Raw genomic sequence first — 21,699 nt, forward strand, 5'->3', positions numbered from 1 at the left:
TTAGTATAACGTTAAGTATAGTGACGGTTATGCTATTAACTTGTTTGATGAGGTTACATATTAATTGCCTAATTCATACAGAATAAAGTTTTTTTCTTTGATGTATAAATTACTGGACAAAGCCTACGAAATAAATAAATTAATTAGATTAACATTTTATTAATTAAACTATATATTTATTAAAATTCATCGAAATTTATAAAAATGTATAAACATTTTAACTATAATTTTATAGTTTAAGCATAGTAATGGGTTAAAAAATCACCCTGTAATTATTTATACTCGTGGATCAGATATGTATGCCAGGTAAACTTGGCACTATATGGCATTTTTCATTTATAATTTTTATAATATTATTAATGTTTTAATATTGTTATACACCGATCAACCGATCATTTAGCAACACACAGAAAAGCGTCATGTTCTGATATTTTCAGAAAATTATATTTTGAATCATATGGAAAGAGGAGCAAAAAGATGAAGTAAAAATTCTGAGCACGTCTCTGTGTTTGCCTATTTGATTTAAATTTCCTCTATCACTACAACAGTCACTATCTATGTATGCACTATCACGCTATTTAAATTCCGTGAATTGTCATCGTTTGCGTTTAAATAGTAACCGCATTTGTCTGCACCGGCAGTCAGCACATCGTTGTACCATTTGAAAGACAAATTTATGGTGATGTACCGAAATTGCCTATACAACACGCCGGTCGATGCTGGTAAAATCCAAATACCAAAAAAAAATTTGTATCTAGATTTTTTGGATCCGTATTTATTTTGGTTGCTATTATTGTTTTTACAATGTACATTGTACATATACATTTGAAACCATGATATTTATATCTATGTCCAGAATTTTCCATAGCTATTAATTACCTAATATGTTATTACTTATTTTACATATTATTATATTAAAAAACATACGTTATAATATTGTATGCTTCATTCATTCAGTACACAAATCGGTGTAACTAGGGGGACTTAGGGGATTAGGGGCTTAGCCTATCCGTACTTCTATTTAGCCCCCCTATGAGGTTTTACTTTTTAGCCCCTCCTTAGACTTGTAGTTAAAACCCAAATCGTTACGAAAAAAAAATAATGTGTAAAATAAGAAATGTATTTATGTGTTTAAGGTAATAGAGTAATAGCTTATCTGCTTATTGCATATTATTAGCTTCAAGCTTACCTATATAACGCCCCTATTATATATAATATTAATATATTATTTTATTACCTTTAAATAGCTGGTACCCGTGTCCCGTATTCGTATTACCTATATTAGTTGTATCGCCCTTTCGTACAGTGGCTGAATACTATTATATAATCATTTTATTTTCCAATTCTCAGTTCTCAATTTACTGTGCGTATGTGCAGACTGCAAAGTAGGTAGGTACTATTACAAACTGTCACAGCCGTTATTTTTATTTTTGAGTACGCATACGGTATACGTAAATACGTTAGATTTTATTGTATACAATTATCAAAATGTTCAGTATATTAAAATTAAAAAAATCAAGTACTTAGTGCTAAGAACGAAGATGACCTAAAAAAATTATGGTTTATAATAAATTTTGGTTTTAGCGGACATTTTGTAACAACTAAATTACAGTGAATCTTATAAGGGGGGAGTGGAGGGCTTTACCCTCCACGTGTTATTTTACACTTTGGTTTTGTAAGACTCTAGCCCCTGTAACTATTCAATCCTAGTTACGCCCACGAGTACACACAAAAATATTATAAATGCTAACAACCAATCGTCTGCATTGTACAATTTAATCACATTTCACACTCTGGTAATTTTTTTTGTTAGTACAATATTTAAAAATGTTAAAATTAAAAACAAACAATTATTAACATAAAATAAATGTGTATGCATTACAGAGGTTTTTTGAAGCTTAACCACAATTTTATTTTAATTGTTATTAATTATTTACATATAAATATTTAATTATGAATTATAAAATATTCACCAGTCGTATTAAAAACTATTTCATATTTGTATATTATATAAAGAGGTAATGAAACGCTTAAGGTCTATAATTTTGATAAGTAAGATAATATTCTAAACGAATTTTAATAATATCTAAATCAATGAAAATATTTGATATTAACATTTACATACAAATTTAAACAATTACAGAGATTTATATTTTACTAAGTGAATATTGGATAAAATAATATAAACAAATTCAAATTTTATAATGATATTTTACTATGTGTATTTTCAGAATGAGACATGTCAGTTTTGCCAGATCACACACTGTGACCTCATTCGACAATGTTTCTTTAAAATCAGCCAACAGTAGCAAATCGTTAGAAAGGCTAATTGATGGTAGAAAAGCTCCAGAACCTGTTTCCTCGGTCGAATCTCCGAAAATTATTGTATTAGGTATTTACACGCACTAGCGTGATCATTTAAAACCCAAAAACTAAAATCTTAACTATTATTATAATTAATATTGATGTCGAGTAAGTAATCATCTAGTATGTTTGTGTGTTACAGAAAAGATAAAAAGAGCACAAAAGGTTCAAGCTACACAAACAGACGGAGCAAGAGATACAAGTCCAGCAACGCCACATAAAATTAAATCAGTAATGAAAAAAAATACACAACAAAATGAGATACAGAAATCGATTATCAGGTAAAGTAAAGCTAATATAGCTAAATATAAATTGCTAATATAAATATATATTTGTATCCATCATCGATGTATTGAACTTTTTATCGGCATCGCTTTTATATAAATTCTATATTGGATAGGTAAATAGGAAAACCTATATAGTCAGTTTGGTATATAAAAAAAATTGGTGTTGCTCAAATGATTTTTTACCAACTTTTAAAATGTCCTATTTTCCTTCTACTAACACCCACATCCACCCATATACTATACCCATAACTAGTTGTTGCATAATATAAATACAATGTTAACGATACCACAGCATATTATTATGATTTATTTCAAATTAAATACTACTTTTTTTCCCTCATTAGCCGACGACAGCAGAGGTGGTTCTGTGTGAACAATACTACTCCTAAACTATATAGAACTTAACATAATATAAAATTATATACGTTTTGAAAGAAATGAATTAATTAAGTTTATACCTGCTTCATAATTTGATATAACAATGTTTAATCTCTGATTGTGTGCATATGTTCAATGTTTATATGAATATTAGATATTAATATATTATAATATTATAATGTACTAATCAGTACGTAATTAAACATCCATTAATATAATATACCACAGGCAATCGGAACCTCTCAGTAATGAGATACTAATTGACTTTGAGCCCAAAGATCCTCCTTATCGGAAGCAAAACAAAACGGTCTTACATAAAACCGTGTCAGACGGTGAAATTTTAATCGGTGAGATAGCAAGATGCAGGAGTCGAGAGGATGTAGAGGCATCGGTGTCTGATGGTGAACAATGCTACAAAAATTTGGTGGCTGCTTCTTGCGTGAGTATAACTGTACACCATATAATTTAATGATAATAATAGTTTACCCGAGATTTATAAGTCATAACATTTATAGTTGTTTTCGATAAACGTTGTTAGCCATTAAATAATCAAAATCTTAATAAAAACTATAATATTATCTATTACTAATCATTTTTAACTATAGTTAATATACTCGTATAATTAAAAATGAATGATATAAACTATTTATTCAACTAGTTATTACTTATTAGTTATTAGTTATTAGGCTAGGTATATTTAAAACATAAATATGATATTTGTGTTTTGAATAAGTTTAATTTTATTTTCCTCGCACGTTATCATAAATTATCATATTAAACACATTATACGTAAGAACCATAAAATATAATTATATAATATAGTATGATTAAATTTAAAATTAACCTATGAAAAAATAGTTTTTATTCTTTCTTTTACATTGATAACCAAAAAAATTAACGCTGAAATGTATTTCTAGACTATTGAAGGTTCTTTGGAGAATTTTCACGAAAACGAAAGCATTCTTTGTGAAAAAATGTATAAGTCTAAAAGTAGTGTTTGTTTATCTGAGTCGCCAAATAAATGTAGAGCAAAAACGCCATCGTCTTCAAATGAACAAGAACCAAGTGATCTATCTCAAACTACTGTAAGTAGAATTTAACCACAAAATAAGTGTTAATAAAAATAGGGAAACTCACTCTGTTGTATACCTAGCAGATGTCAAGTGTACTTAGTCAATGAGTTGGTAATTTATATGGATGTGTTAAATTAGTATTAAATGGTATCATATTAATAATGAATCATTTTATATGATGAGAAACTATTCTGAGCGAAGAACGTCTGTAAACCTAACATAATTTTGTTTTTTAATTTATTATTATTATTAGTAGTATTAACTATACCACGCGCGCGTTCCTATCACCGTTCAATATTTAATTTAATGAAACTCGATATAACAATATTTAATTTTATTATTGTAAATACTTAAGTGTTATTACTATCTTTGTTTGTAAAATATTATGTTATAAGCAATAACACTATAACAGATTAATTGTATGATATGATTAAAAAAATCTGAGTTAATCCCATCCCTTCAATTCGTATTTAAATACCACTTAAATTCAATTATTTTTGATATACCTTGTTTAAACACTAAACAATTTCAGTTAACATACAAATTTTACTCATATAGTTTAATAATTTATATTAGGGGAACCAACAACTATGTTGTTCGTAAATTTCATCCAATGAAAAAAATAGGTACCCGTTTAGTTTTCTACCACATAATAATTAATAAATACGTGACTTGATTAAAATTAAAATACTTCTAAATTAATAAATGCGAACCTACCTGATAAGTGTTCGGGCATTTTTAATATTTAAATGGAAAATGTACAATATTAGGTATTTATTATTTTCTATTGAACTCAAAATAGTTGCGTTGGATGTAATTTCACTTAATAAAACACTAATATAATTGCTTAGGTCTTGCAGTTTGAAAGTATATCCAAGAAAACAAAACTAAAAGAAGATAACTTGTGTGATGTAGTACAAAAGAAGATAATAAGATACACCGATCTGCCATTGAAATCTTCAGACCTGATTGAACAAGGAAATGGTCAAAACACTTTAGGAACTAATTGCCCGACGGCGGTGGAGCCGTCTGAAGTTTCAACTTCTACTGAAGATTATGTAACAGCTACAGACAGTGCTTCTTACACCACTACCCCAACTCAAGGTCCGTCAGTTACAAGTAGTTCATTTGACAGTGAATCTTCTAAATACAGTTTACCTCATCCTATGTTTGATCACGACGTAAGTGTATCGAAAAAGTAAAAATAAATACATTACTACAACAGGTATGGCTGTTATTTACAGACTACGCTTGATCCAACTGACCCAATTGATGAAGAACTCGGAGACGGCGAAGACTCAAGTGATGACGAAAGCAGTACATCCGGAAGGTACATATTTTATTATTTTGTTTCCGTTAGGTACTTCAAAAAAAGTATTATTGATAATATTTCGTTCTCTTACACGTATGACTTCTTGGTTACTTAACATTTTCTATACATTATTATCATTTTATTACTCAATCTATTATATGCATGACAAGCACACATTTTCTATACTTCACATAATATACTCCCACATTTGATAGTTTGATTTACTTTAAAACAATAAAAAAAAACCAACACATTACATTTCGATAGTGAATAAACACGATCACTATTTTAGTTACAGCGTGAAGTGCAGTATAGAGGATAATAGGAGTTCTGGTTCATCAGACGAGAATACAAGAATAAGACCGAAATCCATCTTAAAATTGGCTAAGTGAGCACATCAACGATAGGTTGTAATAAAGCAAAATTCTAGACAAGAAAATAGAGCTTATTAGGGTCCGCTCGTTGCAGGTCGTTAAGCATAGAATCCTTACCTTAGGTCGCGATTGGAGGTTGAAGAATAACATTCAGAGTATATAAATATTATATATATATATTGTACATATACAAATAATATAAAATTTCATGGAAATGCATGTGTAAAGCTTAGACAATTTCAAAATCAATAATCGCTTACTGTGCACTACTCTATTGCTTTTATTTACTTATACTAACTATTTAATGCATTTGAAATATCCATTTGTGAAACAAACTTATTTTCGTATAATTAATTTATAATTTTAGGTCCATACCAAATAGCAAACCAAAATCATTAGAAGAATCAAATAAGTTGAATAATCCAGATCTAATATCAAGTAATGACGCATTAATTGATTATTTAAAAAAAATGAACTAATTACTATAAAATTAAATATTTTACAGGTAATTGTGTAACAGCCAAATGCCATACAGATGATACTAATTCCAATTTAATTAAGGTAAATACTTTTTAATTATTTATATTATGCTTTGAGTTAATTTGCTAAAAATGTTTTGTTTTAGAAGATGATGGGCAACGGTTTTGCGACTAAAATATCACAACCTGTCTATTCTTCCGACGAATCTTCGAAAGCGCCAGAACGACGTAGAAGGCCAAGCCCTAGACGAAAAAGTATAGGAGCTTTAACAATAATTAAGTAAGTTAAATAATAAAATGTTTATAATGTATTAATACTAAAATTAATTTTCAGCGCTATTGATAAGAAACCTTCGGTAGTAAATAAACCAGAAAAACGGAGGGAGTCGCTTCCCGAAATTCTTAGAAAACCACAAATAACTCTAGATACTATGGAAAAATCAAAAACTGAATTTCACCTAGAAGACAAACCTAAATGTTCAATACAAACAAAGTCGTCCCAAATGAATTATTTATCTCAAATTAATAATTTGAACTTGAAGACAGTGAGCGCAGAATCTCTGCGTTCTATTAGCCCAGGAAGTGATTCAGTTTTCTACAGTGAACCATGCAGTAGGGTATCATTATTATCTAGATGCACACTATGTAATACCGAAGTTGATGTAGATTATACTAGTAATACAAATAGTGATATCATAAATATTGTTAAACCACCTGAAGGTTTTGGGGATTCTCCAGAAGAACCCCCTAATACGCCTATAAAACGACTGACCAAACGATATCGTTCAGAAGATAGAAGAAGAAACACTAGATCAGAACAGACTCGAGCTAAGTCTGAAGAAAGGGTAAAACATACAAAAGAAAAAGGGAGGTAGGTAAAATATAAAATATAGTAAAATGTTTTGGTATAATATGTACTTATTATAGGCCAATGACTAGATCGACCAATGTAAGTATGGAAAGATTAAATGGAAGTAGTTCTAGCCTTCATTCAGATGATGATGATTGGTCTGGCGTCTATACAACACCGTTTACATCTTTCTCGTGGGTATACATAGACGAAATAGAAGAGTTCTATGTATGGAAAAAACCTTCGGATTTGCCAGGTATCAAATAGATGTGCCATGCATTCATATTTATTATTATTTTATTATTTTTTTTAGATTTGAGTAAAATATTTAATATTTATTTTTTTTTTAATCTAGACATAAAATGTTCCCCTGAGTTAAAACGAAGAGATTCAATTGAATCCACATGTTCAGAGCACGAGTTCCGAGTAAAATACCAAACAATCACGCACAGAATGGTACACAGAAAATCGAGTTTAGAAATGTTCAAAAGAATAGCTTCAAAATCGTTCGGTATGTTGTAAAATGTCTGGATATTAAACGAATATCGACATGGTGTTTAAATATTTACAGATAGTGACGAACGCTTAATGGTAAAACGCGAATCTGGAGAGTTCGGTTTTCGTATTCATGGGGCTAAGCCGGTCGTAGTGTCAGCAATTGAAACGGGAACAGCTGCAGAAAACTCTGGTCTCCAAGTGGGTGACATAATTATCAGCATCAATGACATGTGTGTTCTCGATGCGTCACACTCCGAGTTTGTCAATGTTGCACATAGTGGTTCTGACGTCTTGGAATTGGAAGTCGCCAGGACATGTGATATCCTAACACCAGTGATCGATCCGTCGACAATTGAAGACCGCATTGTTATAGCCAGTAAGCTGTGGAAATTCAGCATTGGAACGAAAAAAATGAAAAACTGTTGGCAGCCCAGATATTTTTGTCTCAAGACCGATAATTGTCTCTACTACTATAAGTCTGCGTCTTTGAAGCGAGTACGTTTTCGCAATCGCCCGTAGTTCTGTTTATTTCTGTAGGTATTAATACATTACTATGCCTTTAGGACAGACATCCTCTGGGAGCACTGAATCTCAAAGGTTTCACCGTAATTCAGACATCGGACACGGGAAGAATGTACAGCTTCCGACTGGAAAGAAAAGACCACAAAAAAACAAGGTTACACATAGCAGCGAACAGTGCAGAAAACGCGGACCGCTGGATCGGAGCGCTCAGCGAAGCTACCAAATCTCCAGTAAGTACAGTTGTCACTTGTCTGCAATGATATGTTTGATCTAAGACAAATGGACATGGTCGTACGGACGTTAAAAAAAATAAACAAAGTACATATATATTACTAATAAAATACTCAAACACAGTAACAAATAAGTGCTACATATTTATCATAATACGCCAAAAATAGATCAGTATATTAAATTATTCAAACATTTTAAAAATATAATACCTATGTACAATCCAAATTGTCCCTACGTCCTAATGGCCACGCCCATTTATCCCTATTCGCGATATGTTACCACGTCAGCAATAGTCAAATATAATATTATAATATATATGTATTTGTCACGCTTCTTACAGTCGATGGAATGGCTCGACGAAGATAACTTGAAATCTGTTGTCACCATCGATCCGCAATCGGACTGCCAGGGTTTCCTCTCCACGTTGGTACACCACTGTGGAAAATCGTGGAAAAAATACTACTGCGTTCTTAAAGGTGCTAGGCTGTATTTTTTCGTAGACAGCGTAACCCGATTTGCCAACGGTATAACTATTATTCGTTTATTTATTTATTCGTTTAATAATATTTTTGAATCGTTGGAAGTTATCGTGTTTCTTAAATTCACAGGAATGGCTTGTCTCCACGGTTACAAAGTGCAAAGTTCCGTTAACGCTAGCGTAAGGAAATTTGCGTTCGAGCTTATACCACCCGACTTGTCATTTAGATATTTTTATTTTTATACAGACACCGAGGTAGACAAAAGAAGGTACTGACGAAAATCACGTGATGATAATTATTGGATTACCAATTGAAATGCATTATTTATAACGATCGTATATTTTCTTGATTTATATTAGATGGATAGCTGCTCTAGAGTATAGCATAGATCGTTGGATAAACGTTTCATGATAATATAACGGATTCAACAAGTGTTTGTCAGATCAATTCCAATAATGTAAGTTTTATCTTGGCATTAGACATTAGGTGTTAGGTAATAAGTATTTGTATTATATTTACTGTACAAAATTAGTAAAATAATCTAAAAGTTCAATTTATTATTGTTATCAATATTTTATAGTTAAGCATTTAGTTTATTATCGTTTTATGAGTACCTACTGTGTAATGTGTATACTTTATTTAAACATCTATGTAAGGGGTGGGTTTTGTTGTTGTACCCCCTCCCCCCACTTCAAGGCCGTAACTGTGGAGTCCAGGGGGTCCGAGAGAGAGATACCTACATAGGACAAGTTTTGGTGAGCCGTTCGCATGACGTGGTTCTTCTAAAAGGAAGATACCACGACGAGCCATGCTACTAATGCTACACGTGTTTAAACGGTGTAATAAATTATAGTATGTATTTTTATAATAATATTATGTAACATGATATATGATGGATTATATGGATGTATTATATTATATTATTGTGTTGACAAGTCCTGGAGTCATTTAAGGTTGATTAGTGGTTTTACATTATTAGTCTAAAAAGTAAAAGGTGTACCGTGTACCTATATTGTATACAATATTACTCTACTATTTTATACGTATAGCTGATGTTATGTGAATACTATTTTAATTCACTAACCTTGCTCGTATTGTTCGATATAAAGCTGATATTATATATTACATATTTGTCTCCATGAGGTGGTCGTGTTCGCTGAGTCACTGCGGCGTATTTAGATGTTTTATATGATGAAATTCGATTTGTATTAATTTATGTATTCACTTAATGAACTAATAAGTTAGGTATAGGTATTAATAGATATTATATACATTTTTTCTACGCTCTTTTTATTGAATTGAAGTAATTTGAACACCGTTTATGTGAGATAGCTTATACGAATCGTATCTTAACTCTTATTTATAGTGTGATGTAAGTCTTATATTATTTCCAATAAAGCTAGTTTACTTATATATTACTTAAGAATTTAACTATAAATTATCCTAAATTCTAAATAATTTCCATTATAAAAATGTGGAAATTATCTTTATCAAACTGAGGAGTGACTCAGTGATCTAACCATATTGTAGATATCCACATCGACCCTAGACCTATAAACTAGTTTATTATGGCATCGACACATCATGGTGGTCATGAATTCTAATTCTCTAATATTTTTCTTTATTAGTATAACCATTGATTATAAATACTATTAATAGTATTTATAATCAATGGTATAACACAATAAGGTTACATCATTATTTTCATTACACGATAATTTTAAATAGGTAGATATCTAAATATGGTAAATCGACTACCTACCGTACTATGTTACATGTCACATAATAATAATAATAAAATATATCGTTTTTATTTTGTTTAGAAAATACGCTCTTTGGGTCTATGTAGTCTGCTAATAATTTTTTTATCATGTAGGTAGTTATAAGCGTCAATCATCATCAAAATGTTTATCTCGCTCTTTGGCCTAAAAAACGTTCATTATTATTTAGGTACCTATTTCCTACCTATATATTATTTTTTTTGTGAAATTAACCCTACATACAATTCTATGAAAAATATCACTTGTTTTTATTTTTATTTTTTTGAGCTTTACAAGCTATATGTAGGCTTTTAGCTGCTGAAACTAAGTATTTCCATTTTTCTTTGTTCTTCGATATGTTCCAGTCTGCTCTCGTGACTGTCGGAAAAAAATCCTTAAAGCAAATACTTATATAATATAACTATACATCTTAAATACTCATAACTAGCTTTAAAATTAAAATATAATAAAAAGCCTATGATATTTCCTATATGATAATCTTATCTTTAAATTTTATAAGAGGTCAACTCATTCTAATTTTTAATCTAACATGATCTGCTGAGCGTAACATTTTTGGTTTTTTTAAATAAGTATTTTATATTTTTTATATAATATCGAGATGTTAATACTTACCTATAATTATAAAATTGATAATACTTGTAGTATATTACATATTAATACTTTAATTAAAAAATCATTTAATATGTTGGGATTCATAAGCAGGAATACGATTAATTTTAAAAATATTAACTCGTTTAAAACAATATATTATTTAATTTCACTGTTATATGTATTAGGTATGTATTATGTTATATTAATATACTTACCTACTGTACTATTACTACTTAAGTCTAAAGGGTACCTACCCGTTTATAAATTAACTAATATATACAGCAATATCATATAATATAATTAAATAAATATAGAATTATCTAACTTGTGTATTTAAAATATAATACATTAAAATCAGGGGAGGCTCAGGGGGGGATCACTAGGAGCCACTCCCCAATAAGCTGTATTTCTAAATAATTTTATAATTACTGTTAAAAACAAAATTATAAAAAAAAATCATAGACATTCTCTAAAAGTTATGACTTGCCCACCCCCCCCCCCCTCAAACCATGTCTCTGGAGCCGCCCCTGATTAAAATGCAGTTATTTTAATTCTCTACTTACCAAATGTATAATAATTGTTTATTGATTTATATTTTCCAGGGCAGAAATATGAAGCTAGCTTGTGATATCATTCTTACATTTATATTTGGACCATTACAACATAAACAGCGTAAAAAGATTTACTTTAAATACTTCAATATTGAAGTCTATATTATATTTATTATTTTTAGTTTATGACTAATAAACATATAATTTTATCTATATTTTATATAGTAATGTTTACTTAGATAGACAAACTGTTGTTAAAATAAGTTTTAATTTTACAATGGCAAGTTAAAAATCACTGCAATTTTTAATTTTCAACTGTTTTAATTATCACATATTATACTATGTCATTATATTCTAACAAAATATCTATTTGTATGATTTAGAGTTTATTATAAATATATTTTCTCAAAAATTAAAAAGAGTTAGATAAATATATTAGCTATGAATTTTCACTTTGATTCGTTTACTTTGTATTATTAATAGTTATTACTATGTGTACATAGACTAGAGAATAACACTGTTGAGTGTTAACGTTCATTGTTCATTTGTGTTTTCTTAGAACATAATAATTATTACTTATTGTGAGGATGTTAATAATTGTTCATGAGTGGTACCTATTTAGTATTTACTCTCGAATGACTTAATAAATAAGATAAATTTATAAAGAAAATTTAAATATGTAACCGTACCAAGGGACAACAAAAAAAACGACAAATATTTATTTTTTTTCAAATAAGGTCTCATTGGTTGTTCCTAATTTGAAATAACTTGTCAATTTTCAAGTACGATTACTGCACTTAGCGTTTTACTGTCATGTATTGTACTTATATATTACGAATTGAACACATTTAAACTTAGAATTTTTAAAGTAACTTGTATTTAGGTTTTTATTTGGATAACTTGTATTATTTATTCTATCCACAGGGTGATCCAAAAATCAGTCTTTATTATAGACTTGTTCAAATCTTATGGATTTTTCAGTGGCTACATTTACTTTATTAGTACTATCTTAGAGAAAATCTGATTTTTTAATAATTTAATTGCATCAGTAAAAATGATAATTACTTACATAGATTTGCATATTTGGTCATTAAAATACTACCGATTTCTCCAATTAGGTATATTATATTTTAACTATTCTCCACTTCCATCTTGTATGTATACCTATATTTTGACTAATTTGTACAAGTCATTATTTTTAGTTACCCGCCTAGTATTTTTAATTAAAAAAATTGACTGAACGGTAAATCAATGTTATAAATTTATTTTATATTATTATTATTTATTAATTATTATTATTATATTATTACTATTACTACTTATTATTATAATTATTATATAATGTTATAGGTATTTATCTTTATTATTGTAATATAATTTATTTATTAACTATTAGCGTAAAAATAATTTAATAGATACAAATGTTTCACTACCTATTAATTTTATTCATATTTGTCGCCAACATTTTTAATAAAATTGCTCAATAAAAAAAAAATGTGTACACCCATTGGACAGTAATTTGTAAAGAAACAACAAGCATAGGCGCAAATAGGGGGAGGGGGCACATGTAAAAACATTAAACAACTATATTATGCTTAATTTAAGAAACACAATACGTCTTATTAAAAAATAAAACAACGAATATGGTGTTTGCAATGATTAAGCCTATAATGTAAAATATAAATACATTTTTGAAAAAAAAAATGCTTATAATATTATGTACGAAATTATTTAAATTATATTATGTTAAAATTAAAAATATCAAATTCAGTACTCTAAACTATGGAAAAATAATAAGATTAAGGTGTATTTTCCTTTTTTGTCATTTCTAAACATTTGCTAGTGGAACCAACATATTGCATAACAGTTCCACATCTATTATCATACAGAGGATCAATTTTTTTTACTTCATTCTTCCGCTCAAAAAACATAGCTGTCCCAGGTATATATCTCCATTCGTTAAAATGAAAAATCTAAAAACAGAAATTAACAATATTGAATATACATAATAAACTAGCTGATCCCGTGCACTTCGTTGCCCGTTAAATGTACCAACTCTATACGACTCAAACTTTGTTCAAATCGTTATTTAATATTTGGTGTATGGTGTACAAAATTTATCTTAACTTTTCCGTTGCCCGGAATAAAAATTCTGATTCGCAGCACTATATTATCAGGTAGGCAATCTACCTGCGGTAGATCGCGGACATCGTGCTGTAAGTTCGTAAGTTTATGATTTAACTATAAAGTATCTAAGTTATACCAAATTTACCTTACCTAACCGTACTAAAATCCGATGAATAAAAAAAAACCAAATTTAACCATTTTTAAATTAGCCAGTCATCTTCCCAGAGGTCTAATCTACACACAAACATTCATTCTTATGTATATATTGACAAAAAATAATAATACAAATCAACAAACACGCCCGATTAACCGATACCAACCAATATATAAAATATAATACACTGTTACGCCACTGTTGTATTTTTTACATCCAGATTTTCCTAAAATATTCTTTCGTAAAAACATTCTCCTGGCAATTACGAACATCTTAAAAAAAATTTGAGCCAAATCGGACCAGCCGTTCTCGATTGATGAGGTAACGACATTTTTCACGCTCCATTTTTATAAATATAGATACATTTTTTTTAAATTTTTTTTTATTAGAAAACAAGAATATAATAATATATACAATCTGTAATAATTTATACAATAGGTAATATGGGTATAAGTATACAAGACGTGACGACATGATAAAATGGGGGGGGGGGTCCAATGACCCTACTTCAAAGAAAAATTATATACCTATAATTTTTTTTATTTATCTTTAATAAATTCATATGATTTAATCATGTTTAAAATATATAATTGGATGTTTATAGTCTGTAGATCTAACCTACTTATTCTCGATCAAATATAAATACAATATTGTTAGCAAAATACTCGGGTATTACTCGATGGTGTATTTAGCATTTTTTTTTAAGGGGATAATAAGATAATAAGAATTTTAGCTTACAGAACTGTGGTATGCGCTACAATAAATAAAAAATACTATATAATAGTACATGTATCCATGGGGGTGGATCTTAACCCCGTAAATACGCCCCTGGTATCAGCATAGGCGCAACTAAGGGGAGGGGCGAGGGGGCTCAGCTGACTAAGATTTAGCCCCCCCACAACAATTGTCCATGAAATAAAACAAAACCATAAAAATTGTATTTAGGTATTTTTATATTTATACATACCAGCTAAACAAATAAAAATTAATACAATTTTGCAAAGGTACATTTGTACACTTGTACAATAATTAAATCATTTTGCGCCTTGATTTATCTGTAGCAAAATTATCTATGATTTCATCAAATGATAACTGACGAGTTATTTGATTTTCAATGTTTAGAATCGCAAGTGAGTTCATTTTTTGTTGAGTCATAGTAGAACATAAGTAATTTTTTACTCTTTTTAAACATGAAAACGATCTTTCAGCTGAACAATTGGTGACAGCTGTGCAAGTAAAAATGCGTAGTATTATTTCTATGTTTGGGTAAATATTTGTTAAGTCTTTTTCATATAGAAATGTTTGAAGACTTAGTAAGTTGTGTTTTCCCCCTATAGAGATTAGATCGACATGAGCTTTTAAATGTGACACTTCATTTATAAAATCGTTAAATTCTACATCATTTTTATAAATATTTTGAAGTAATTCAACCGATTTTTTAATTTCTTGATTGTTCAATTCCTTAATTTGCGTTAAAAATGTAAATGGTTTACAGAAAATATCATATGCATGTCGCCTAGTTTCTAATTCAGTTTTTAATTTATCTAAGATGGGAATAAATGTAAATATTTTAAATCTGTATCGTGCCAATAAATTTACATTTTTAGAATTAGATTCGTCATGGAAAATTTTTCGCTTTTTTTCTCTTATTGTAGTTATTTTGTAATCCTTCCTAACTGCCTTTGCCAATGCTTCCGTTTCAAAATCATCAAAATTTTCACGAGTCTGTTCTATTAATCTAATTAAACTATCGTATAACTGAAGTACATCCAAACAATCAATATTGACATTTTGTAACTTATTACTTGTAAAGTTTAATTGACTAAGCAAAAAACTCCACACAACTGTCATGATTGCAGTTTCCAAAGAACTCATTTTATTCATTAGTCCTTTTGCTTCATTTCTAGTAATATTATTTTCAGTGTTATCATCCATTATATATGTTAATGTAGCTAAAACGGCAGACCAATTTTTATTTAAACTCAGGCATGCAGAATCTCTCGATGACCATCTCGTATTGGAAACGGCTTTTAATGTACGTGATTTTAATACCATATTATTATTGAGGAGATCCCATCTATGTGTACTACTCGAAAAAAATATATAGATATTTTGCATTAGTCCAAAAAATGTAGCTGCTTCATTACAACATTCAACTGCATGCGACCCTACTAGGTTAAGTGAATGAGCTGCGCATGGGATATAAAATGTCAAAGGATTTATATTTTTTATTCGAGCTTGAAGACCATTATAACAACCTGACATATTTTTAGCTGTGTCATATGATTGTCCACGACAGTCTGATATATTTAATTTTAAATTGTCGATTGTCATAATGACTGTTTCAGCTATTTCCAAAGATGTATGACCAACTTTTGGTATAAATTCTAAAAATCGTTCTGTCGGTATACCTTTATCACTTACATAGCGAAGCATAAAAGCAAGTTGGCCAGAATGTGTTATATCTGGTGTAGAGTCGACGACAATCGAATAATATTTACGACTTTTAACCTCATTTATGATAACTTCCTTAACTTTTTTGGACATTAATACAATAATTTCATCACAAATTGTCGATGATAAGTACAATGAAGTACCACTAGCAGAATTACCGTATTTCGAAATATGTTGTGCTAAGAAAGGGTCAAATTCGGATAACAATTCAAGAAGCATCAGGTAATTTCCATTTTTAGGCGATCCGAAAATCTCTTCTTGTCCCCGGAATGGAAGTCCGCGTGAAGCTAATGTTTTAATTACAGATACTACTCTTTCTAAAACACTTCTCCAATACATTTTTTCATGGTTAATTTGAACCAATAACATAGAATCTAATCTTCTTTGTTTTTGTCCTAAATTTTTCAATTTTAGTAAACATGTTTTGTGATTTAACGATGCTTCGTGTTCTTTAAGACGCTTATGTGCATTTTTCCAATCATTAAAACCACCATAAGCTAAATTAGAAGATTCGTTTTTAAATAACCAACAAGGTGCGCAAAAAACTTTTCCTAATTTATGAGAGTAAACAAGCCATGAACGTGAAATTTGTTCACCATTTGGTAATTTTGAAAAAAACATAGTTTTGTTACAAAATCTCACGTTGCCTACAGAATATTGATTTTTTGATTCAATAAAATTGTCATTTTTATTTTGATCTACCCCATGTACTGCACAAAATTTTATAAAACTTGAAGTACGTAACCAATCTGCCGGATCGGTAGGAAAACGCTGAACTTCTTCTGTTGAATTGTGATCTTGCACCTCCATCAAATTTTTACCATTACACATTTCGTCGACATTTACACCACTCAAATCAACCTAAACATTTTATATTTTTGATATAATAATTTCGTTAATAAGAACCGGCAATTTTATAAATTTGTAAGAATTTGAACTTCAAACAAAATATTTCTTTAAAGTCACACACACGCAGACATATTACTGTAAACAAAATAAAATATAATAAACTACGCATGCATAATTAATATGGAATCGGAGGACGGAGAATAATAACCAAATTTGTAAACGTAATTTCAAGGTAAATTGTTTGTTCATAGATACTATGTATAATAATAACATACAACTACTGTTGTACAAGACGTGTATAACGGCATAAGTGCATAATGCGTGCAGTTTGACCGATAAGGATAACAGTGTACAAGATGCGATCACAAGTTTATTTAAATTAATTATTTTCTTATTCAAATCCATTCATATATTATATTTTATACCTTGGACATAAGCGATAAACTTTTTAATTCTGAACTCCATAGGTGTTTTTACTGAATTCTAAGAAAGTTATAATTTTTGTAATAAAGAATGAAAAAATATAAATAATAATTACTAATTATTATATATTAATATCCTACTATATAAAATATTATTATAAAATATAAAAATTAAATAAAGATGGTTTTGTAATTAGTAATTACTAATTTAAACATACTTTGCATACGAATCCATCAAGTTTTTTTGATTTATTTAATACCTCTTCTTGTTTGGCCAACTTTTCTTGCCTTATTTTTTTAAACTGGTGCCCACTCTTTTTACTGGACATGTTTAATCTTTCTTATAGCTAGCCTGGTAGGTACTGATTAAAGTGGTGAGCACTCTAGTCTATAATCGTAATCGATCAGCAGATTTCTGAACAGTATGCACTATGCAAGAGACGGGCGACATTGCCGTCGTCGCAATGTTTATTATTATTAATTACTTTATCAAGACATCTGATTTCCAGAATTAATTCCAGCATTCTAAGAATAGACTAGTTTGGTGGCTGCGCGCCTGCGCACACTGGTGCCCTGTGCGGGGTGAGGCGGGTCATTCCAGTTAATATCAAATAATTTACTTGCTAAGCACTGTCCCCCACCTAGCTAGTAGAGCGGCTATATACTATGTACCCAGCGGCCCGAGGCGGTATATTTGACTGCCTTGGCTGGCGTTTTACGCATGCGCCATTCACAATATTGTATGTGTTTACGCCGCACACCGGGTATACCACCTCCCGTGCATTAACATAGGCAACTGCCTCGTCGAACCTCTAGCGGTGGCGGCGCGGCGGGGCGTGCGCCGGTCGCTGGATTAAACTCAAACGGAAAGGTTATTATAGCTTATAAATTAAAACGTTACTGCGACCAAGCCCAGATTAAGGATCAATTGGGCCCCGGGACACCATACACTTAGTGGGCCCCCTTTCAACTTTAACTTCAAAATAATTGTATCATTACATATTAACGACTTTATATTATTGTATAATTTTTTACTATACAACAAAATATATAAAGTGTATGTGGATTTTTTTTTAACAATTATGGATCGATGATATGGAGTTTTGTTAAAATACAAAAAAACGGATGTTTCTTTATTTTTAACAGGCAATTTTATTATAAGATTTTCAAAAGTTTTTAACACGTAGTTGTACCAATAATAAAATCGACTTTGTTTGTTCAAATGGTAACCACTATATTTTTTGATGGATTCCGGTAAAGTTTTTCTTTAACATTTTGACGGTCAAATAATCAATTTTGGTTCACTAGGTTATTAAGTATGGTCCTCTAAAATTTAGTATAATATGCATAAATACTTTTAACTTAAATACCTAATTTACAAGTTAAATAATTTTTTTTTGAAAACTAATAGACGCGTTAAAAAAATATATTTTGGGGATAAAGATGAGCCCCATAAATCAATGGACCCCGGGACCGTGCCACCCCTTAATCCGGGCTTGACTGCGACGTGACTACATGAGCCAGTTGTATACAAAAAAAAATTAATATAAAATATAAATTTAGGTATATATAATTATGAAATTATGAAAAACTAAAAAGTAAAAATTAACTAAACAATTGCGCCCCAAAAAATATTGCGTCCTAGGCAAGTGCCTTGGTGGCCTATGGGTAAATCTGCCCCTGCCCGGTTGTGATAAACAATTTTCATCACATTAACACATTGGTCAATGTCAATTGTCAACAGACTAAAGTTTGTTCACTCAAATAATAAAAAGTCTACATAGGCAATTGTCTGTTACAACAAGTAATTTACCCTGCTCAATAACTAATCAGCATGTTATTTAAAAAAAAATTTCAAATATAAGTATGTAATATTAAAAAAAAATATGTTTGAAAAATAAATTTAAATATTAGAAGGTTAGGTTAGGTTTGGGTTAGGTACCTACTTATTTTGTTTATAATTAAAACACTTATAGGTACATAAATTAATATTGACAACTGATCTGTAGTAAATCTTTTAATTTTACCATTGATGAGTCGAGTCCACTGAAAACTTTACCTTTGCCTATTTGCTATGGATGTCATCATAGATCTTGCATGTACATAATATGAACTGTACCTATAACTGCCATTGGTACCTACACTTCAGGGGCAAACAGAGAATAAAAATTGGCCACGGGGAAAAAGAAAATTGGGCCCAATTTGGATTAATAATAATATATTTATAAATTATCGGCCCAAATTTTTGCCAGGCCCAGGCGGGGATCACTCACCCGCCATCCTAGCCAGTCCACCCCTGCTACACTAGGTATGAGTTGATTTAATTTTTATACCTACTTAGTTAAAAAATATTTAAATCGGTTAGTCTTTATAGTGTTGTTATAGCGGCCTAAAAAAATGTTTACACAATGATCATCCAAAGAAATCTAGTTAAATGCCTAGCGCTTAGAACATGTAAATCAAGAATTTACCCCAAGTTAATTTACATTTCGTACACCGCTGGTCAATCAATATTAAACCCAAATCGCAATCAATTTGATACAAAAACTAATAAAAAAATAGTTAAAAACTAGGTAAGTACCTTGTTTTCAATTTGTAATGCTGGAGAATCAGAGTCCACAGCTATCACTCGTACATTGCTGTTTGCGTTCAAAATTGACATTTCATCAGCATTATCCATGACAACTTGAATTAAAGTTTCCTCAAATAATTCTACACAATCCTGTGTGTCTGTTGAATCATTTTCGGAACGCATAATAACACATTTATATTAATACGTCGTTGTATGTTCTGTGCAATTAACAATCTTGTAGTCCTGGAGATGTAAGTACCTACAAAAAAAACATATTAATAAAAGGTAGTTTCAAGATTTCGAGCCGAAGATTGGAATTTCAGATTTGAAGTTCAAGTACCTACTTACAAACCAATTACCTACCAAGGTATCGTAATTTGTTCTAGTCAGTTGTCATTACAGATCACAATTTGGCTTGTGGTCATTTAAAGGCTCGGAAATTTAGAATGTAACAATAAATAATAATGCGACATCTCCAACCCACGCTCGAAGACTCCTGTTGATCTGAGGGCACGGACTAAGATCAAATACTATGGATTTCTAATCAACAGTATTTGCTAAGATAAAGAGGACTGGAAACGATATGATTGGCGGGTGACGGGGAGCCGGACCGCATTGCCTCGGCCCCTCTACTCTTCCCCGCCCAAATTTGTACACAGCTAACACGCACGCTATCTGCTTGGTAAAATATCAACTATTTGTATAATATAATTTTAATTCTTACCATCATTACATTTTCCACCCAGCCACTAGGCAGCGTTAAGACCAGCTGCTGTGTACAACGGAAATCAGCAGAGGCACTTCGGAGTTCGGACCACGATTTAAGATAGACTATCTTAGACCGTGTTCGGACCCGTTAAAAATCATAGATAATAAAGATATATTTATTATCCATGTAAAAAATGTACTCGTTTCCATTCCTCTCTCTATCTTAGTCCGTGTCCGAGGGTAACTATCATGAACTATCATCTTCATGACATAGATAATAAAGATATGGATAGGCCACGGCCACGAATTAAGATATATCTTAATTCGTGGCCACGGCTATGTTAAATATATTTGAGGCCGCGTTCCCGGAGGGGAAGGCATTGAGGCTCCTTCATCCATAGCCGTAATTGATAGTCGACACTCGATTTAGGTGTACTTTATTTGGGCTCAATATTGTTCTTCTCAAAGACCGCTGATAACACCATTATGCCCTATCCATATCCTTATTATCTATGGGCTTGGATCATACACAACATAGTATATACATCTCGATGTCTGTGGTTATATCCATAGACCTATAAACTAAAGAACAGCGCCACGGTCTTCTAAGACCGCGGACAGCGCATTCCACTCGGCCCAGTCG

General features: G+C 30.5%; 2 protein-coding genes across 9 annotated transcripts in view; one reads left to right on the plus strand and one right to left on the minus strand.

Moving 5' to 3' along the window:
* Positions 1–13,095, plus strand: part of LOC132950428 (uncharacterized) — a 180,790-nt gene extending 167,695 nt beyond the window's left edge. For 2 of the 5 annotated variants that reach the window (XM_061021882.1, XM_061021881.1), the window contains 19 exons: positions 2,232–2,392; positions 2,507–2,645; positions 3,258–3,468; positions 3,947–4,114; positions 4,954–5,283; positions 5,347–5,432; positions 5,707–5,802; positions 6,156–6,226; positions 6,294–6,349; positions 6,414–6,547; positions 6,602–7,138; positions 7,195–7,373; positions 7,473–7,628; positions 7,689–8,110; positions 8,179–8,367; positions 8,709–8,892; positions 8,977–9,115; positions 9,207–9,304; positions 11,822–13,094. In XM_061021882.1, coding sequence (XP_060877865.1) covers positions 2,232–2,392; positions 2,507–2,645; positions 3,258–3,468; positions 3,947–4,114; positions 4,954–5,283; positions 5,347–5,432; positions 5,707–5,802; positions 6,156–6,226; positions 6,294–6,349; positions 6,414–6,547; positions 6,602–7,138; positions 7,195–7,373; positions 7,473–7,628; positions 7,689–8,110; positions 8,179–8,367; positions 8,709–8,892; positions 8,977–9,115; positions 9,207–9,258 — 3,310 coding nt within the window. In that variant the 3' untranslated portion in view covers positions 9,259–9,304; positions 11,822–13,094. Of the gene's footprint in view, positions 1–2,231; positions 2,393–2,506; positions 2,646–3,257; positions 3,469–3,946; positions 4,115–4,953; positions 5,284–5,346; positions 5,433–5,706; positions 5,803–6,155; positions 6,227–6,293; positions 6,350–6,413; positions 6,548–6,601; positions 7,139–7,194; positions 7,374–7,472; positions 7,629–7,688; positions 8,111–8,178; positions 8,368–8,708; positions 8,893–8,976; positions 9,116–9,206; positions 9,305–11,821 lie in introns of all 5 variants that reach the window. The other 3 variants (XM_061021883.1, XM_061021884.1, XM_061021885.1) reach the window with 3 other exon arrangements.
* A 658-nt stretch (positions 13,096–13,753) lies between these two features.
* Positions 13,754–21,369, minus strand: LOC132950430 (zinc finger MYM-type protein 1-like). Of its 4 annotated transcripts, none has more exons than XM_061021890.1 (3): positions 20,697–21,369; positions 20,358–20,607; positions 13,754–17,366 (listed from the first exon to the last, which is right to left on the minus strand). In XM_061021890.1, the coding sequence occupies exons 2-3, from the start codon at positions 20,529–20,531 to the stop codon at positions 15,081–15,083; spliced, it is 2,460 nt and encodes an 819-aa protein (XP_060877873.1). In that variant the 5' UTR covers positions 20,532–20,607; positions 20,697–21,369; the 3' UTR covers positions 13,754–15,080. The 4 variants fall into 4 exon arrangements, with proteins under 4 accessions (XP_060877873.1, XP_060877872.1, XP_060877871.1 ...); XM_061021889.1 differs by having other exon boundaries at positions 20,689–21,369; XM_061021888.1 differs by having other exon boundaries at positions 20,693–21,368.
* Between the last annotated feature and the right edge of the window lie 330 nt (positions 21,370–21,699).

Source organism: Metopolophium dirhodum, chromosome 8, assembly GCF_019925205.1.
Source record: "Metopolophium dirhodum isolate CAU chromosome 8, ASM1992520v1, whole genome shotgun sequence".
NCBI classification, from domain to species: Eukaryota; Metazoa; Arthropoda; class Insecta; order Hemiptera; family Aphididae; genus Metopolophium; species Metopolophium dirhodum.

Coding starts and splice junctions, on each gene's coding strand:
- LOC132950430 (XM_061021890.1), bottom strand. CDS start 20,531: ATGCGTTCCGAAAATGATTCAACAGACACACAGGATTGTGTAGAATTA. Junction 17,367..20,357: donor CATTACAAATTGAAAACAAG/GTACTTACCTAG, acceptor TAAAATGTTTAG/GTTGATTTGAGTGGTGTAAA.